Here is an 18396-nt window from a genome sequence, read left to right on the forward strand (position 1 = left end):
TTTGGATCTATTTACTGCAGTGTATTGTTGTCGTGTGGTCGTTTCTAAGGGTTGATAAAACGTAAATTAACGGTCTGCTAACTTGATCTCTCGAGAGGGAGTCTAACACAGTTTCACGGTGTGTTAGACCATGGATAAAACTTACACCGGAATATCCCTTTAATGTTTCTGTAGCCTTCTCATAGTGGCCTTTCATTGCTGTTTGCTGTGAAAATAAACTGACCGCTATGACGTGATTGTTGCACCTACTGTACTCAATTAGAAATGAGCTTCTCATATTTGTTGATCTTTTCGTAAATCCATTCTTCTTGGCCGACTTCTCGCATTGTGAGCAAAACATTTTTTCTGTTCCATCAATAACTTCGCACCTCAGCCAGGGATATTTATCTTTCCATTCGGCCCAGAATGACCAACATTTATTTTTCTTTTCGGCGGGCAGCACGGCATCATCTGCTGGAGCATCATCTGCTGTAGTCAGAGTTTAGCTTGTTTTGACATGTCTCTCCCACTCTCGCTATTGTTGTTGTACTGCATGCTTTGCCGGAGTAAATGAAACAAGTGCAAAAAGTTAGGTCTGCCTGAAAAAATAAAATGTTTCGTTTAGACCTGGCCTATTCATAAAAAATAAGATTCAGGGTTTTTTTTTGTTTGTTTGTTTTTTTCTATAAAATGACATGTGGAAGTTGCCTATTTTTATAAAAGGGAATATTTTCAACGGACATTTTGACCGGCAGGGTTAAAAAATACCGGACTTCAGCAGATTTTACAGGTCAAAGTCAAAGATAATGGAAACCCTGGTATGAGCTATTTAAAAGAATTTGTGGCATTCTTCAATTTTCCCTGCTTCATTTTCTTTGAGTTGCACTTAAAATTCTGACCGGTCTTATAAGTCATGTACAGATAGTCATCTTCAGTTATCACTAGTGGTGATAACCAGAGTCTGAGTTATTAAATGAATTATCATTTAATAACTCAGAATGTGATTATGGTGTCTTCTGAACACTGGGTACTATTTTTAAGCCAAGTGTTTTAGGGCAAGTTGAAGTTATGTGATATCAAACCTGGTGCTCAGTTTGGAACAGCCTCACTTATGCAAAAACAGATCATGAAAAGAAAAATGTTTCTAATGAATTAGTTGGTTGTTCTTTTTTTCAACAGCAATATGGCTGACACATTTGAACTCGTTTGGTGAATCAGAAAACAAACCAAACATAAAAATTGATGGTGACACACTTCAGTTTAATCTGTTTTCACTCCTGTCGTGATGTATCAATCTGGTTTGCTGCATAAAGACTTTTGTGAAGGCTGCTCCCATGTGTCCTCCTCATCGCTCCCCAGAGATCGCTCCTCTGCCCTTGATTCTTGCTCCTTGGAGCACAAATAAGAGCTTTGGGACAGCCTGGAAGATGGCCGACAGAAACTACTTCCAATTTAAATGAGAATCAGAGAGCCAGGAAATTACAAATAAGAGAAATGAGATGTACCCTCTGCCTGTCTCAGTACTGTCTGATGAACAGATGTGCCTCAGTTTTAGTCAGTACAGCTGTCTCTGCCAGTTGTGAATCCTTCAAGTCTGTTTATACACACTTTCATATGTTAACTGTAGTGATGGTGTGTTGTTAACTCTTCTTATCAGAGGTCATTTGAAATCTGTTATTTTAACCCTTGACCCACACTGTACAGGTTCAGGGGATGTTAAGCAACAGGGAGAAAGAAATCTGAATTTCTGATGGCCATCCTATGTTAGTATTAGTCATTGTGGCTCAGTTATCACTCACTCATGACTCAGCAAGAGTGTCCATGTACATCTAAGGAAACGAAGAGTTAGAAACTAAAATGCAGCAGTTGAGTTCTCTGGCTGTTTCTTTGTTGTGACTGTTTTCTTTTGTTCTAGGAGCTCCACCGGCACATAGAGGAGGGCCTGGGCAAGAACATGTCAGAGAGGTGCTCCACCTCCATCACCAGTGCCCTGCAGGGCACACAAACTGACATGATCGGTAACGCTTCTTTTGTTTACACCTGTCAATTGATCAAAACCATCCACCTGTTTAAGAAGTGTTTATTTTTGCTAGATTATAACCCATTATAATATGGTGTGATTCCTCCATTGATCCAGGTAAAAGTTTAACGCTTTATTGACTCCAGAGTTGTTCCTAATAGGTGAGCAGACTGTCTGGGTACCTGTGGAGCTGGTGAAGTGCTTTCCACTAAGCGATCAGAGTTGAGGCTAGACAGATTTTATAACAGGAAAGCATTCTTGGAGGGATTGGTGAGAGTTCTGAAGTACTAATAACAGGTCATCTGCGTAAAGCACAATTTTGTGTTCTGTAGGGCGGTTGTTTGAATACCTTTTTGATGTTGTTGTTTTAGCGTATTGCAGTAGCTTAAAGTTCAATGAATAATTGAAAGAGACATCTTTGTCTGGTGCAGAGTGAAATTTTGTGAAATATCTAATTAAAAAAAATTTACTCTCCAAACCCATTTTTTTTGTAAAGCTGCAAATATGAATTTCCAGTTAACCCTATTGAATGCTCTTTCCTCATCAAGTGAAATGATATTGTGTAGAATTTTGGGTTATTGGAAAACTGGTGCAGTGCCTGCTCTTGCCTGGTCATATACGTTCAAACCCAAACGTTAAACAATGGCTCAGAACAGACAACAACAACAGAGCAGAAAAATGCCCCACCACATGGCTATGGTGGTGGCGCTTACAGTAATACTCGCAATAGCATGTTGCAGTCAAGCTACGTAGCTTGTTGCTAAATCTAGCTTGTCAGCTTGTATGCTAACTCTGGTGTTTAGCTCTGTCTTTATGGCTACTGGTTAACAAAAGTGTCTTTTAAGTGACCAGGCAGTTATAACGTTAGTTTGTGTTCAGTACGCTCTGAAGTGGTTGAATTGGTTCAGAGAAATAATGTTACTCATGCTTCAGTGAAGAAATGTTGCACTGGGTAAGTATTAGCTGGTATCTTCGTCTACCGCGATGTGAGGAATGTTTGTTACTCGGGATATGTGATCGGCATGAGGCACTCGTCATTGTTCTATTTCTGACCAATACAAATAAATTACAATTAGGGCTTATGTTGTTGTTGTTGTTATTTTGAATTTGCCGTCTTGGTTATCTGGCTTCCTCTGTTACCGTGGTTACAAGCCTGCTCGTGCACAGCAGGCTCCTCTGTGGGAGGCTTTGCAGGCAGGGCTGCAGCGCAGCAGAGATGAAGAAGGACTGACCTGGAAGCTGTGGTCATTCCAATTTTTCTGGCAAAGTCCACTTTTTTCTCATAACTCCAGACTGCAGCTTTAATGGCTGGATGTCTTCCTCTAATGAAACCTGTCTGATTGGGATGTATGAGACAGCGAATGACTTCTTCAATTCTCAATGCCAAGACCTTACTTATAAACTATATGTCTGTGATGATCAGTGATGGTGGGCGATAATTATATGGATGAATGGGGTCTTTATCAGGCTTCAAGAGGAAGGTGATCATTGCGGTGTTCATTGATGAAGGTTGTCAATCATTCTTGTGAATAAAGATGAAATGGTGGTCCGGAATTGTTTGTAGAACTCAGCAGGGAAACCATCTGGTCCAGGTGATTGTATGTTGGACATACTTATTAGTGCACTGTGAAATTATTTGCGCGATAAGGGTTCATCTAGAGTGTTTATTTGTTCTTGTGTGAGTTGGGTTTATTATAAAGTTGTTTAGAATTTATCAATGTCATCAGTGTTAGAGTTTGAATAGGATCATTAGGGCTGTACTCCTCCCTATACTGATTTAAAACTGATGCTGAATGCCATGGTCTGATATTGCCTAAAGCGGTAAATCTGTCTATAAATGGGTCTAACAGTGTTAAACTTGCCTACTATAATAAGAAAACCATCAGAAAACACAAACTGTCACCTGCTGCTGAGAGAAAACTGTTCAGGATGTCAAGAGTCAACCAAAAACCACCAAAAAGCAGGTCTGCAGTGAATTAGAAGCTGGAAGACAGCTGTCAGTGTCCACAGCGAATGACTTCTTCAATTCTCAATGCCAAGACCTTACTTATAAACTATATGTCTGTGATGATCAGTGATGGTGGGCGATAATTATATGGATGAATGGGGTCTTTATCAGGCTTCAAGAGGAAGGTGATCATTGCGGTGTTCATTGATGAAGGTTGTCAATCATTCTTGTGAATAAAGATGAAATGGTGGTCCGGAATTGTTTGTAGAACTCAGCAGGGAAACCATCTGGTCCAGGTGATTGTATGTTGGACATACTTATTAGTGCACTGTGAAATTATTTGCGCGATAAGGGTTCATCTAGAGTGTTTATTTGTTCTTGTGTGAGTTGGGTTTATTATAAAGTTGTTTAGAATTTATCAATGTCATCAGTGTTAGAGTTTGAATAGGATCATTAGGGCTGTACTCCTCCCTATACTGATTTAAAACTGATGCTGAATGCCATGGTCTGATATTGCCTAAAGCGGTAAATCTGTCTCTAAATGGGTCTAACAGTGTTAAACTTGCCTACTATAATAAGTTGACTGTATTATCTTACCTTAAGTGGAAACATGTGTGTAAGCATGCGTTGTACCACTGAATATGTCTTTATCAAGCCACACACATTAAAAATGTTTGCTATCCATGTTTGTTTGCAGAGGGTCTTAAGCCTCTGCTTCCCAGCCCAGTCAGAGAGCAGGTGGACAAGCTGGTTCCTCGTCAGTGCTTCAGCCTCAGTTATGACCTGGCCTGCGACAAGCTCTGCAGTGACTTTCAGGAGGACATCAGCTTCCACTTCTCTCTGGGCTGGACCATGCTGGTCAACCGCTTCCTAGGGCCCAAGAACACCCGGCGTGCCCTCATGGGCTATAACGACCAGGTAACACTTTCAGGAACATAAACTCCCGATTCCAGACCTAACTGATTCATGGTGTTTTTCCCAATACATCTGTCGGCCTGTCCCCCAAGAGTTAGCCTTATGCAAGAACATTTTCATACTCCTCTCAATCAAGCTCTTTTTTCTGTGTAAAGTCAGATCCAGAAAAGTCTCATGTTGTAAATCACTCGTTGCCATTTGAATGTATCTTGTTCAGTATTTACTACATTGCAGTGTCAGTTCGGATTTGGTAGGATTCTGGTCTTGCCAGTATGGTCTGGTTTATGAATTTCAACCTTTATCTTGGCTTTATTCAAACCAACTCGACCTGTATTTACCAGTTGTGGGTGAAGAGAGCCAGCAGAATGTGGCTAGTTAGCAGGTGCCTTGCCATTCTATACCAACAAAAATTAGAAGTTTGGCCCTCAGAGCTAGATTTAATAATTTCTGTAATTCTTAGTATGTTTATTTTGAACTTGATTAGTTACTTATTTCTCACTGGAGTGGGCTGAAATTTGTCCTCAACTTGAAAGACAACCTAAGGATAATGTTCAGTATGTAGTCATCTGAATAGTTGTTGCAGAATGTTATCACAGTAGTCAAATTTAATAAAAATAAATCATTTTTTACCCAAATAAGGAATCTGTAAAAGACGATGTTGATACTGTGTAGTATTAAAATAGTTCTATCTAAGTTATTTGGTCTGGTGTAATAAATTGAGTGCCACACATCTTGTTAAGTATAGCTTCGGAGCTGAAAATATATTTTAACTGTCATATCATTTTCCATTTCCTGTCTTTTTTTAATGTGAAAGTGTTAATATTCATTGCATATATACAATACAATATTGAAGATGCTTAATAATCCTTCATTATAAAAATAGCCCTTTTTTATTTTCACCAGTATTACATTCAGTGGTTTTATTTAATAGGTAGATATTTGTTCTGTGTTGACTTCAATGTTTTCCATCTTTCTGTGATGCCTGTCAGGCATTTAACCACAATTCTGGCTTCAGTTTCTCATCCAAGAACACTTTCACATATAGACAGGACTGTCAGCAGCTCTCCGAGCCAGTCGCTTTGTGCTTTGTTCTGTGCTGTTCTCAGCTGTGTTCTCCCTGCAGGTCCCTCGGACCATGGCCCTGACTCCAGTCAGCACCAGCATGCCTCCATTTCCACAAAGTTCCATGACCCAGGAAGAGCTGATGGTCTCCATGGTGACAGGTCTTGCCTCCCTTACCTCCCGTACTTCTATGGGCGTCCTAGTGGTTGGTGGTGTGGTGAGTACACACATGCACACACACATTAGTTCAGATATGGATGATGTATTGATGGCAAGGAAGGAAGACATAGGTCAAATGTGATGAAGTGAAGAGGAAGAAGTGAAATGTGATTGAAAACTTGTAAGCACATTTTGAGTTATGTTTTTTTTTTCTTTTTAAAGTTTGATTAGAATAATGATTAATTGCGGAAAACATAGTATAAACAAGATTTTATACAATTCCATCATAAAACGTATTAAAACACAAATATGTGTATGAAAAAATGGCAAACTAGTGGTGATCCTTGTGTCCTTGTTATAAACAAATGACACTCAGTTTGAAGTGTGCCTTTGAAAAATCTCCATTCTTAGGGCCATGTAGCCCTAACACCTCACCATACTGCTTTATACTGACAAGAATCAGGATACACTACATCGACGTGAATGTACAAAACCGATGGGTAGGGCAAAGTAGAAGGGGCGATGGGTAGATTGGGCCATGATGTCTGTAGAAATGAAAATTTCAGGCAAGGGTGGAAACAATAGGAAACTGCTGAAAACATTTCTCTGCACGATATGTACAGTTTTGGTCAAGGGTTTACATACACTTGTAAAGAACATGTATATCATAGCAGTCTTCGAATTCGAATGATTTCTGCAGCTCTCATTTTTCTGTGATGGAATGAGTGGAATACAAACTACTTTGTCACAAAAAACATTCTTGTATTTTGATTCAGTAATGAATTTAATGTAGGTCCTCTGAAATCAAATGTTCTTCGTATTGTGGCCTCTTAACTTTTATCTGATTGATAAGCGCTGGTGACTTTTCTGGGCCCATTTTAATAGGACATGTTTGATACAGCCATTAGACTCAGCCACAAAAACTCCAATATGAAAGTCTAAGGAGCTCAGCATTGATCTGAAAGATCACATTATTGATTTGTCATTATTGAAGTCAGGAAATCAATTGGAGCCATTTAAAAGCAGTTACAGGTCCCAAGATCAACTGTACAAACAACTGTTTGTAAGTATAAAGTGCATGGCACAGTTGTGTCACTGCCACCATCAGAAAACACAAACTGTCACCTGCTGCTGAGAGAAAACTGTTCAGGATGTCAAGAGTCAACCAAAAACCACCAAAAAGCAGGTCTGCAGTGAATTAGAAGCTGGAAGACAGCTGTCAGTGTTCACAGTCAAGTGTGTCTCACATCAACATGAGCTGAGAGGCTGCCGTACAAGAAAGAAGCTCTTGATCCAGACGCAACACCTTAAAGCTCGACTGAAGTTTACTGCTGATCACATGGACAAAGAAAAAACCTTGTGGAGGAAAACTCTGTGGTCAGAGGAAACAAACACTGAGTTGTCTGACCACAATGAGCAGCAGTATGTTTGGAGGAGAGGAGGTGAGGCCTTTAACTCCAAGAACACTAAAGCTACTGTCAGGCATAGTGCTGGGAGTATTATGCTGTGGGGCTGTTGTGCTGTCAGTGGATCTGCTGCTCTAAATACAGTCAATGGAATAATGAGGAAGGAGGATTATCTCCAAATTCTTCAGGAAAACCTCAAATCATCATCAGAAGATTGGCTCTTGGGTGCAGTTGGGTGTTCCAACAGGACAATGATCTAAAACACACATCAGCAGTGATAAAGGAGTGTTTAAATCAAGCTAGAATTGAGGTTTTGGAATCAACTTCCCAAAGTTCTGACTTGAACCCCATTGAGAACATGTGGACTGTGCTAAAGAAACAAGTCTGTGCCAGGAAGCCAACAAATTCAATTGAACTTCAACCATTCTGTCAAGAGAAGTTAAAAATTCAGCCAGAGGACTGACAGAAACTTGTGGATGGCTATCAGAAGGACCTAACTGAGGTGTAAAAGGCAGAGGGACATGTAATTAATACTGAACACACATACATACTGAACATGTATTTGGCACAATATAGCCGTGCCATTGCTTCCCAACTGAGATAAACAAATCTGTTACAGAGAGTAAATATATTGATATGTGTCACTCACCAGAAAAAACTAAACAAGAACAAATGCTGTAGAAATATTGTCTTATTTTATCCATTTTAGATGATGACACACATACTATGGCTAAGGCTAGCTTGAGTGGCCCATCAAGTGTGTTCAGACTCAGAGGTAATAAAACTGTTGTAGGCCTACTTTTTTCATACAGAAAATCGGGCATCAATAAAGGATCTATAAAGATTCTGACCGATAAGCAGAATCTGTAATGATAATTGGTAATCATAAACAGCCAATGTTTCAACTCCCCAATCTCCAATGACTCTGCACACCAGGTCCAACCATCATCTAACGGTGATCTTGACCGAGCTGGAGTGTAGCAGCTTATGTTTCTGCTGACAAATTGTATTATGGGGAAAGGTGGCCTGCTCTGCCACCCCTGAAGTTTTTTTTTGTGTGCAGATCTGGAAGGCAGTGGGCTGGCGTCTGATTGCCCTGTCGGTGGGTCTGTATGGGCTCCTTTATGTCTACGAGCGAGTCACGTGGACCACCAAGGCCAAGGAGAGGGCCTTCAAGAGACAATTTGTGGACTACGCTAGCGAGAAGCTGCAACTCATCGTCAGCTACACCGGATCCAACTGCAGCCACCAAGTCCAGCAGTAAGCATGTTAACTGATCACACACACACACAGTTGGACAGTCATTACTGTCCACCTCAGTTATCATGTCAATTTAATCAGTGATTGGAAAGAATACTGTGATTAAGCATTAAATGCCTTTGTGTCTAATGTTCCTCGATTGCCTTTGTGTCCCTTCTGTCTGTGGTTATCAGGGAGTTGGCCGGTGTGTTTGCTCAGCTCTGCCAGCAGGTAGATGTCACCCGTCAGAACCTTGAGGATGACATCACTGACATGAACAGCAAGATTGAGCTGCTGGACAGCCTGCAGAGCAAGGCTAAGTTGCTGCGGTAAGAACCTCACCACAAACGGCCAGACAGGAGGACAAGTTTTGCAAATAGATGCTTGTGGCAGCACAGAGGCTCAGTGGTTAGGACTGTTGCCTTGCAGTAAGAAAGTCCTTGGTTCAGTTTGTTAGCTTGGGCAGGGCTATTCTAGGCAGAGGTTTGTTCTCCCCATTATTGTGTGGGCTTCCTTTGGAGGCTTTGGTTTGCCCCACCATCAAAACTGTCCTAGTACTCAGTGCTCCTCAGGGGAGTTTTAAGGCAGAGAACAATTTTCTTTAAATCGTTTGAATAATGATCGTATGTGAAAAGTCCAGATTTTTTTTTCTTGTGCATGCTTGAGATTAGTGATGGGGCATAATTATGCCTGAAAATCATTAGAAAGCCTGAGGTGTTGTGCTTCTTTGAACTTCTAGCATATTGTATTACCGAGGCAGAGCCCTCTTTGTGTTAACTAAAAGGACCATATTGTAAGCCAAGGTATGTTGGAGAGCAAACAATACATTTTTTCAAGGCTGATACCGATTATTAGTAATCAAGGAGACCAATACTGACCAAAGTGATATACTGATGGAACTGATATACATATATATACATTTGCAGTAGAAAAGAAAAATCTTTGTCTGAAAATTTAGAATAACCAGTGATGTAATGTAACTAAGTAAAAAAAAAAAAAAATACTCAAACACTGGAGTTAAGTACAATTTTGAGCTAAAATTAGCAAATAAAGACACATCATACAGTACATCTGTGGCTCTCCCATTGTTTGGCAATGCAGCAAAACACTTTTTTCTGGGTTAATTCAGAACCGTACCTTGTTCTGATCGGTGGCTGGTAGAAGCACTCGCGTCACAAAACCTGCTCATGTCACAACTGTCAACTTTCCTTTGGGACAGGATGCAGGGTCTCTTAGCTAGCTACATATGAAAACTGAGATTTTTCTCTGTTTCGGACCTCCGTTCTACTGAGCCTAAACAGCCTACTCCCTGAAGTGGTGTTTTGTTAAAAATGTTGTGTACATAGACAAAGGCTTTCCTGATTCACACTGAAACATGATGCCAGCATTATCAAACGTTAGAATTGTTGTGGCAGAAAAGTTAAGAGAACAAACTTGTTTCCTCTTACTCCCTCTGTGATCACTCATTTGAATCAATTACAAAACGCAGCCATTGTCATCAGCCTGTGTTTAAAACCCTTTTTCAGACATGCACCTTGTTCAATACACTAAATGTGGATATTATTAATACATTTTTTTGTTTGTGTTTGTTAGGAACAAGGCAGGCTGGTTGGACAGTGAACTCAACATGTTCACCCAGCAGTACCTTCACCACAGCAAGTAAACCAGTCAGAGCATCCATCTGAGAGAATGAAAACAACACCAGAGGAAGATCTGAGACAACAATGTCCTCAAAAGAACAGGAGGAAGACAAGAGATAGTTTGAATGTCTGGTATGAGTGGAAGGGGGGACTGGGAGGTTGTGGTACGATTCCAGAACATGAGCTCAGCAGGGAGTCCTGTGTTTAGCAGGTGACTTGTCACACTAAAACAAAAAAAGTAAAAAACAGGATCAGCTATTCAATAGAAGCCAAAACATGAACATTTTAGCCACATCCGAAGTAAGCGTCCCCTCAGTGCATTCCTGATGCTCATTTATTTAGCACTTTCATATTCAGTTGATATGCAAATGAGAATGAACCCTGATAGATCTGACTCCAGAGCAGAGATACAGTCTGAGCTCTCCTTACATCCTTATTAGCACTGTTGAGTGACTTGTACCACTTTTTGTCAGAAACCTCACACTGTCCTGTTATTAAGATTCCAGTTAACTCTGTCACTTTGGCCTGTATAGATTTGATTTTGTATATACAGTTTGAACATTGGACAAGTGCCATCCTTAAGTAAAAGGCGGTCCATGCAAGGGAAGGGAGTAGAATATTACAATCAGCTGAAGACATGTAAAATAATTGATTGAGATATGTGTATCAGCATGTCATCTTTTCACTGACAGACGTCAGTATTGACATGCTAAAGATGTTTGAGGTCATTTTGAAATAGTGTCACTATTACAGAGTGCGTCCACCCGAAAGCGCTGCAGTCATATTTACACTGTGAACCTTCCCACACTGGAATATCCTGGGCACTGTTCTTTAATAACCACATTCAAGGGATTCTCATCAGAACAAAACTGATCTATCATTATCAGACTTATTTATTTTGAAGAATAGTTGCTAACAAAGCACAACTTATTTCTTGATGAACGTCTGTTGACAATAAAACTTCAAAATCTAAGTTTTCACCAGCAGTAACTCAAAGGAAAAATAAAACAGAAATGTTTTATGTGGCTATCCCAATCAGTGCTGTTGGTAAATGTAGTTAACTTAAAATCCTCAGAGTGTGGTGTCTTGACAGAGAAACTTGGGTTATCAGAGTTTTTTTTCCACACAGCACTATTTGCTGTTCACACCTGCTCAGCATGTGGAGGTGGCCATTTTTAAATGAAGTTTCAAGTGAAGTTAGCTTTGCCGTTGCCAGTAAAGGGGAAGAAGGAGTAGAAGTTAGGGGTCTAGAACATATTTGACCTTTATCTAGTTCTGCAGGTAGAATGTTCATGTACCCTATTAAGTAAATGAAAAGAGAAAAAATATGAATTTGTAATTTTCACAATTAAATCTATGCAGGTATGTTGTAAAACTTTGAATGAATACAACAAAAACAATGATATGGAAGATAGCTGAGTGGACCAATGAACTAATAACCATTTACTGATCACATGGCTACAGTTAAATTATTGGTAATTTCAAGCAACACTAAATGCAACAAGAGGAAAGATGCATCAACCCATGGGTTCCCAACCTGATCACTTTAGTGCATTATTTGGTGGTAATGATTAAAAGAATGGCACTTACAAACTTTCAGCTTGAACGTCACTACAGGGCTTTTATATGCCAAGTTCATTAGCTGTGGTCTGTCTGCTATGAAGAAGAGCCTCATGGAAATTATTTTTTAAAGGTTATCCATTCATAAACAAGCAAAAGTCATTGAAGCAAGTCATTTGGCTTTTTCTAACCCTAAAAGGGAAACTGTATGCCCACATGTTTTCTAAATATATTTTCATATGTTATAAAACACAAATAGTTTTTTCCCCCATTTTTGTGATTTTATTTCTTGGCAAATGGGAAATCACCTTAATGGGTATTTCCAGCACTAGCCTTCCATTTCCCAGAATTCAACCGTCATACAGAATGCATTCATATCTATGTCTACATTTAAATTCATTCTTAATGGTTTCAGTTCTTTCTGCATTGCTTTATTCAATTCCTAACCATATATCACCTCACACATTGTTGCAGTGTATCACTGCCCAAGCCTGTAGCTAGAAGCACCTTTACGCAACCAGGAGTAAAACTTTCATGCAACGCACATGGGCTGTGTCAGGGTGGTTGTCGGCGACAGTATCAAACAAAGACTGCCCAAAATATTCAGTTTCTGCTGGCATCAGAGGGCGATGTGAGCAAAGTTGGCCATGGACGCGAGACATCACTGCAGCCCGTTCAGAGGTGGGGTGGACGTGCTTGGCCCCACTCTAGAAGTCCATCTTGGGCATTGCTCAGCTCAACTCAGCACGGTAAAATTGGTAGTGGAAAAGCAAATCAGTGCCCCACAGTTTGAAGTGGCCCAGAAGTGCCAGTAAAAAAGCCCCACACTATTGGCTGGAATCCGCCCTTACACTTCATTAATGCCGTTCAGAAGGAATTTCATATGGGAAAAACTGGGTATTACTTTATTATCGGCATTCTCGAGTTAAACTCACAATCCAGACTTTTCTCACTATACTCAAATAGTGTCTCAGACTACAGTACCCAGTCCAAGCTCCAATCCAATAATGGTATTGGATCATAACACAGACTTCATTCAGTTACTTACTGAATATTGCACTGATTTCATGATCCAGATTCAGCATGTTGGGTTGATTGTCAATTACCTACTACACTCTTTGAAGTTCTCGTATTACTTTTGAACCCATGCATAGCAATCTACTTACAAGTAGTTTATGATGCATTGCTGCATTTGTTCAAGTTTTTAAAACATTAAGATAATTTTTAAAAAGCAATCTGCTCCTACTGATCGAGAGTTGAAATAACTAAACTTAACTAAATTCTAATTCAATCCAAATTCGGGTATTGGGATCGGATGGGACCTGAAAAGTTGATTAGTGCATCTCTAACCTCAGAGCTTCTCTTCTCTCATGTTGTCTTCCATACATATCTAATGACCCTTCCTTCCCCAAACAAATTTTAGACAATAGTGTTTTCAGTGTGAGATGTTAGCACTGTTGATGGTTGTCCCAGTGTCTGGTGTATGCTTGTGACATATTTGTCTTGCACTGAATGCATATGATGGCCAGGCTTACTGCACAACTGTCTCTCTCTCAACATTGCATATGATAAGACTTTTAAAGGAGGTGGTGGGAATCCGGACTACATACTATATGATGGGGTGTAAAAAGGGTGGCCACATATCTAGTTTCTAAACTGTTTATATAATGGAACAATTTGCCTTTCAATTGGAAACCATTGGAAACTGCTGAAAGAAACAAAGCCACACAAGTGTGGATGCGCCTGGATTTGTCCAGCATGTTGAAGTCTTGGTTGATTGGGCCATGCTGTAAATAAAAGCCATACACTGTGTGTTGCCAAGTGAGCAGGGAGGCTGCTGTACCACACTTCCCTTAGAGTGAAGTCATGCACTTTATCAGTTTGCTGCTTTTTTTGTTTGATTTTATTTTTCCTAAATAAAGGTTGTTTTTCCCAAAATCTAAGTAGTATTTGGCTTCAGGAAGGTGAAAGTACATGCATGTCGTGACTGTTATAGTAGTGTGTTGCCCTGTTGAAATGGTCAAACATCTGTATGTATGTAAAAATAAATAAAAGGTGAAACAATACTTAAAAAGTGCACATTTGTTTCTGACTCTCAACCAAAAATGGTAATGTCCAATGAAACTCATGCAGGTGTTTTATCTCTGGAGTGTGATCCAACACACCACTGCACCGTCACTGATGGCGTTGGCCCTTTTCACACAGACTACCTCCGGAGGCGGATCAGAGATGCAGCAAAACTGTCCCTCCTCTACGTATCTAACTTTCACACAGTTATGAGGTGAATTATCAGCGCATGGTTCCTGCACTGAAAGTGCACTGTGAATGGGTTTACTAACTAGTAGCATTAGAAAACAATCAGGCCAGTCTGGGCTAATCCCACTGTTGCGACCAGGGCCTAGGGGAAACCCTGGTGCAACAAGAGCGTGAGACTCCCCTCTTCCCATCCCCTAAGCATCACCAGCAGCAAAGCGTTTTATTGAAAAACAAAGCCGGTACACAATCACATGCTGGCAGTCTTGGACCTTTAGGGTCGTAACACCCACCTACCACAGGGAGGAAGATGACACTATCTCATATGCGACAAACCATTTTCTCACCACGTTCTCAATTATAGGGGAGTTGGCATGGAATTACCCCATTGAAAGTTGTAACTAAATGTTATGATCTGAGTAAAAAATAGGCTATATCTGCCTATGAAATAAAACCACTGAATGTAATATTACAGGCAGTGAAAAGTAAGGAAAAATGGCTGTGTAAAAAAAACATTAAATAGAGTAAAATGATATCTTAGAATTTATTTGTATATATGCAATGAATAGTGACATTTAACCTTTTTTTTTCAGACATACTGCAACTATTAAAATTAATTATTGATTATGTTAAGGTTTTCTTTGGTGTTCAAGACTAATTTAAACCATTGAAAAATGATCAACTGGTGAGGCATACATACACATACAAAGAATCACAAATTGACCCAATAACTTTTAGAAAACATGAATACATGTGATAAGATGGAGCAGGTGCTTTTTCTTCCTGTACTGCACTGCACACAGTTCACAAAGTTTTGAAGTCCACAAAACATTTCTGGAGCTTCACAGTAAAACAGCTCACACAGTGTACTGTAATGTCCCCAAAAGTGATGGAGACAACTGTGTTGTGTTTATATGGATCCCCATCATTGTTCATTCACATTCATGGTCGGTACCCAAACAGGTTCATGATAGAACATGCACACATTTTGTCATTTTGTTCAGATGTGAATGTTGTAAAACTTTCTTCAATTTTTTTTTTTTCAATATCCACACATCCTTCGTGCACATGCCACAGCACATGGATCTGTGAACTCTCAAGCTCATTTTATCATCACAGCATTCAGCATTTCCGAATGCTGTCTTTCTGGCTTATTTGAGAATTTAACCAGCAGATGGCAGTATGGTATCACTGACCACAACCACATTCATCCAGAGTCAGGCAGCTGTTTTGTAGCAAACTAAAACTGACAAAAACTGGTGATTTGTAGACCTTTCTTGGCATTAATCATGTAATTCTGTCTACATAACATGAAAATGGGCAACATTGGTGAAGTTCCTCCTAAATGATTTTCCCTTTTTTTCCTTTCAAAAAAAAGGAACAATTAATTTTAGCTCGTTTTTACATTTTGTTTATAATGGAACTTGGAAATGATTTTGTGTATTTTTTACCTTACTGACTTTATAACCATACAGGGGGACAAGCTGGCAGTTTTGCTTTGTTGGAATATACAATAGTTAAGCATATTTACTAAAGTAGTCTTAGATTTACATTTAGGGCATTTGCAGACACTTTTGTCCAAAGCGACTTACAATAAGTACACTTGTCACAAGAAAGAAACCACAACATATCAGCATCGATAGAGTAAGAAATAAAAAAAGGTTAGTCATGCAATATGTGGTCAAAATAAGGTTTGAACAAATGAGTCTTGAGTCTTTTGCGGAACATGGCGAGTGATTCCTGACATTGGTCGGGAGTTCATTCCAGATTGGGCGGTGCCAGAACAGGCTTTGTTTGCTCTCAGTGATGGCAGTACCAACCGGCCAGCTGATGGAGTAGGGTGAAGTGCTCACGCTGGGGCATGTGGTCTGACCAGTGTTTGGAGGTAGATGGGTGCAGTTCTGTTGACGGCCTTGTGAAGGCCAGCGCCTTCATCTTAAATTGGATGGGGGTCGCAACAGGACACCAGTGGAGGTCACAGAGGAGGGAGATTATATGGGAGAATTTGGGTAGATTGAAAAAGAGGTGCGCCACAGTGTTCTGGATACACTGCAACGGTTTAGTCGCAGAGGCTGGGAGTCCAGCCAAGAGCCAGTTGAAGTAGTCCAGGCAATGACCATGTTGGACCAGGAGTTGCTTTTCATCGTTTATGAGGAAAGACCGGATCCTGCAGTTGTTGTAGATGGCAAATCTGCAGGATCGGGCCACAGCAGTGATGTTGGGGGCGAAGAACAGTCCGTCGTCAAGGATTAGGTCCAGGTTCCTCACAATCTACGAACTGTGGCGTCCTCGACAGTGACTGACAGGTCCATGCCAGGGCAGTCTTTCCCCGGGATGAAGAGGAGAACACTTTTACTAATTTTGAGCTTGAGGTGATGTGCAGTGATGTGCAAGCGGAGATGTCTGCCAGACATTCAGAGATGCGCATTGCCTCATGGGTATAGGAGGATGGGGAAAAAGAGAGGAACAGTTGGATACCGTCTGCATAACAGTGGTAGGAAAATCCATGTGATGTGAGTGCTGAGCCTAGTGATCTAGTGTATAGTGAAAACAGAAGTGGTCCTAATACTCAGCCTTGAGGGACACCAGTTTCCAGAAAGCAGGGCTTAGACAAGGAGCCTGAAAGGTGCGATTTGTCACGTATAATGTGAACCAGGTTAAAGCAGAGTCAGCGATGCCAAGTTCAGCCAACAGTTTTAAGCTTCTTGTATTCAATTTGAAATGTAAAACAAAACTCTTGACATCATAACAATGTTATGTCATGAAAACCTGGATCTTGAAGTTAATATGTAAGTAACGTAATGATCCTACCCTCTCACTGAAGTTACAGTTATGGTGAAAAGTTTACATCTACCATTAAAGAACATGTGTATCATGGCCGTCTTCAGTTCCAATGATTTCTACAGCTCTTATGTTTCTGTGATGGAATGAGTGCAACACAAACTACTTTGTCACAAAAACATTCATGAAGTTTGATTCAGTGATGAATTTATTACAGGTCTTCTGAAAATCTACTTGATCAAAAATATACAGACAGTAATTCTAATATTTTAATAGTTAGATGTCCCTCGGCCATTTTCACTTCAGTTAGGTGCTTCTGATGGCCATCCACAAGCTTCTGTCACTTCTCATGACAGAATGGGTGAAGTTCAATTGACTTTGTTGATCATTGTCCTGTTGGAACACCCAACTGCACCCAAGAGCCAATCTTCTGATGATGATTTAAGGTTTTCCTGAAGAATTTGGAGATAATCCTCCTTCGTCATTATTCCATTGACTGTATTTAGAGCAGCAGATCCACTGACAGCACAACAGCCCCACAGCATAATACTCCCAGCACTATGCCTGACAGTAGCTTTAGTGTTCTTGGAGTTAAAGGCCTCACCTCCTCTCCTCCAAACAAACTGCTGCTCATTGTGGTCAGACAACTCAGTGTTTGTTTCCTCTGACCACAGAGTTTCACTCCACAAGGTTTTTTCTTTGTCCATGTGATCAGCAGTAAACTTCAGTCGAGCTTTAAGGTGTTGCGTCTGGATCAAGAGCTTCTTTCTTGTACGGCAGCCTCTCAGCTCATGTTGATGTGAAACACACTTGACTGTGGACACTGACAGCTGTCTTCCAGCTTCTAATTCACTGCAGACCTGCTTTTTGGTGGTTTTTGGTTGACTCTTGACATCCTGAACAGTTTTCTTTCAGTAGCAGGTGATAGTTTGTGTTTTCTGATGGTGGCAGTGACACAACTGTGCCATGCACTTTCTACTTACAAACAGTTGTTTGGTACAATTGATCTTGGGACCTGTAACTGCTTTTAAATGGCTCCAAGTGACTTTCCTGCACTGAAAAAAGTATAACCTTGCTCAAACTAAAAAAATTGATGTCCAGATATCACATCTAAAATATTTGACTTCACAGAATCTAAATTGAGTAACTTCTTATGACCTAATTATTTTATGTTGATATAAACAATAATACTTGACTTGACTCAACCTAAATTCTTTGCCTTGATCCAAACTATTTTCTTAACATTTTAGTTATTGAACCAAACTAATAAATTGAAATTGAACCAACCTAATGTATTCACTTTTAACTAAATTAACTTGATTTTTTTTTGCATTGACACCACTTAATTACTTTACATATATCCAAACTATATTTTTCACATTTTATTTGACTCAACTCCAAAAATAATTTGTTTCCCACCTTATAACTCTTTAA

The 18396-nt window shown here is 40.0% G+C and overlaps 1 protein-coding gene across 1 annotated transcript in view; it reads left to right on the plus strand.

The window, feature by feature from the left end:
- mfn2 (mitofusin 2) overlaps positions 1–14002 on the plus strand; it is a 34594-nt gene extending 20592 nt beyond the window's left edge. Inside the window, exons 13-18 of the mRNA XM_030422301.1 lie at positions 1895–1997; positions 4645–4865; positions 5986–6141; positions 8553–8749; positions 8923–9057; positions 10322–14002. Coding sequence (XP_030278161.1) covers positions 1895–1997; positions 4645–4865; positions 5986–6141; positions 8553–8749; positions 8923–9057; positions 10322–10391 — 882 coding nt within the window. The 3' untranslated portion in view covers positions 10392–14002. The remainder of the gene's footprint in view (positions 1–1894; positions 1998–4644; positions 4866–5985; positions 6142–8552; positions 8750–8922; positions 9058–10321) is intronic.
- Positions 14003–18396: the final 4394 nt, after the last annotated feature.

This window comes from Sparus aurata, chromosome 7, assembly GCF_900880675.1.
Source record: "Sparus aurata chromosome 7, fSpaAur1.1, whole genome shotgun sequence".
NCBI classification, from domain to species: domain Eukaryota; kingdom Metazoa; phylum Chordata; class Actinopteri; order Spariformes; family Sparidae; genus Sparus; species Sparus aurata.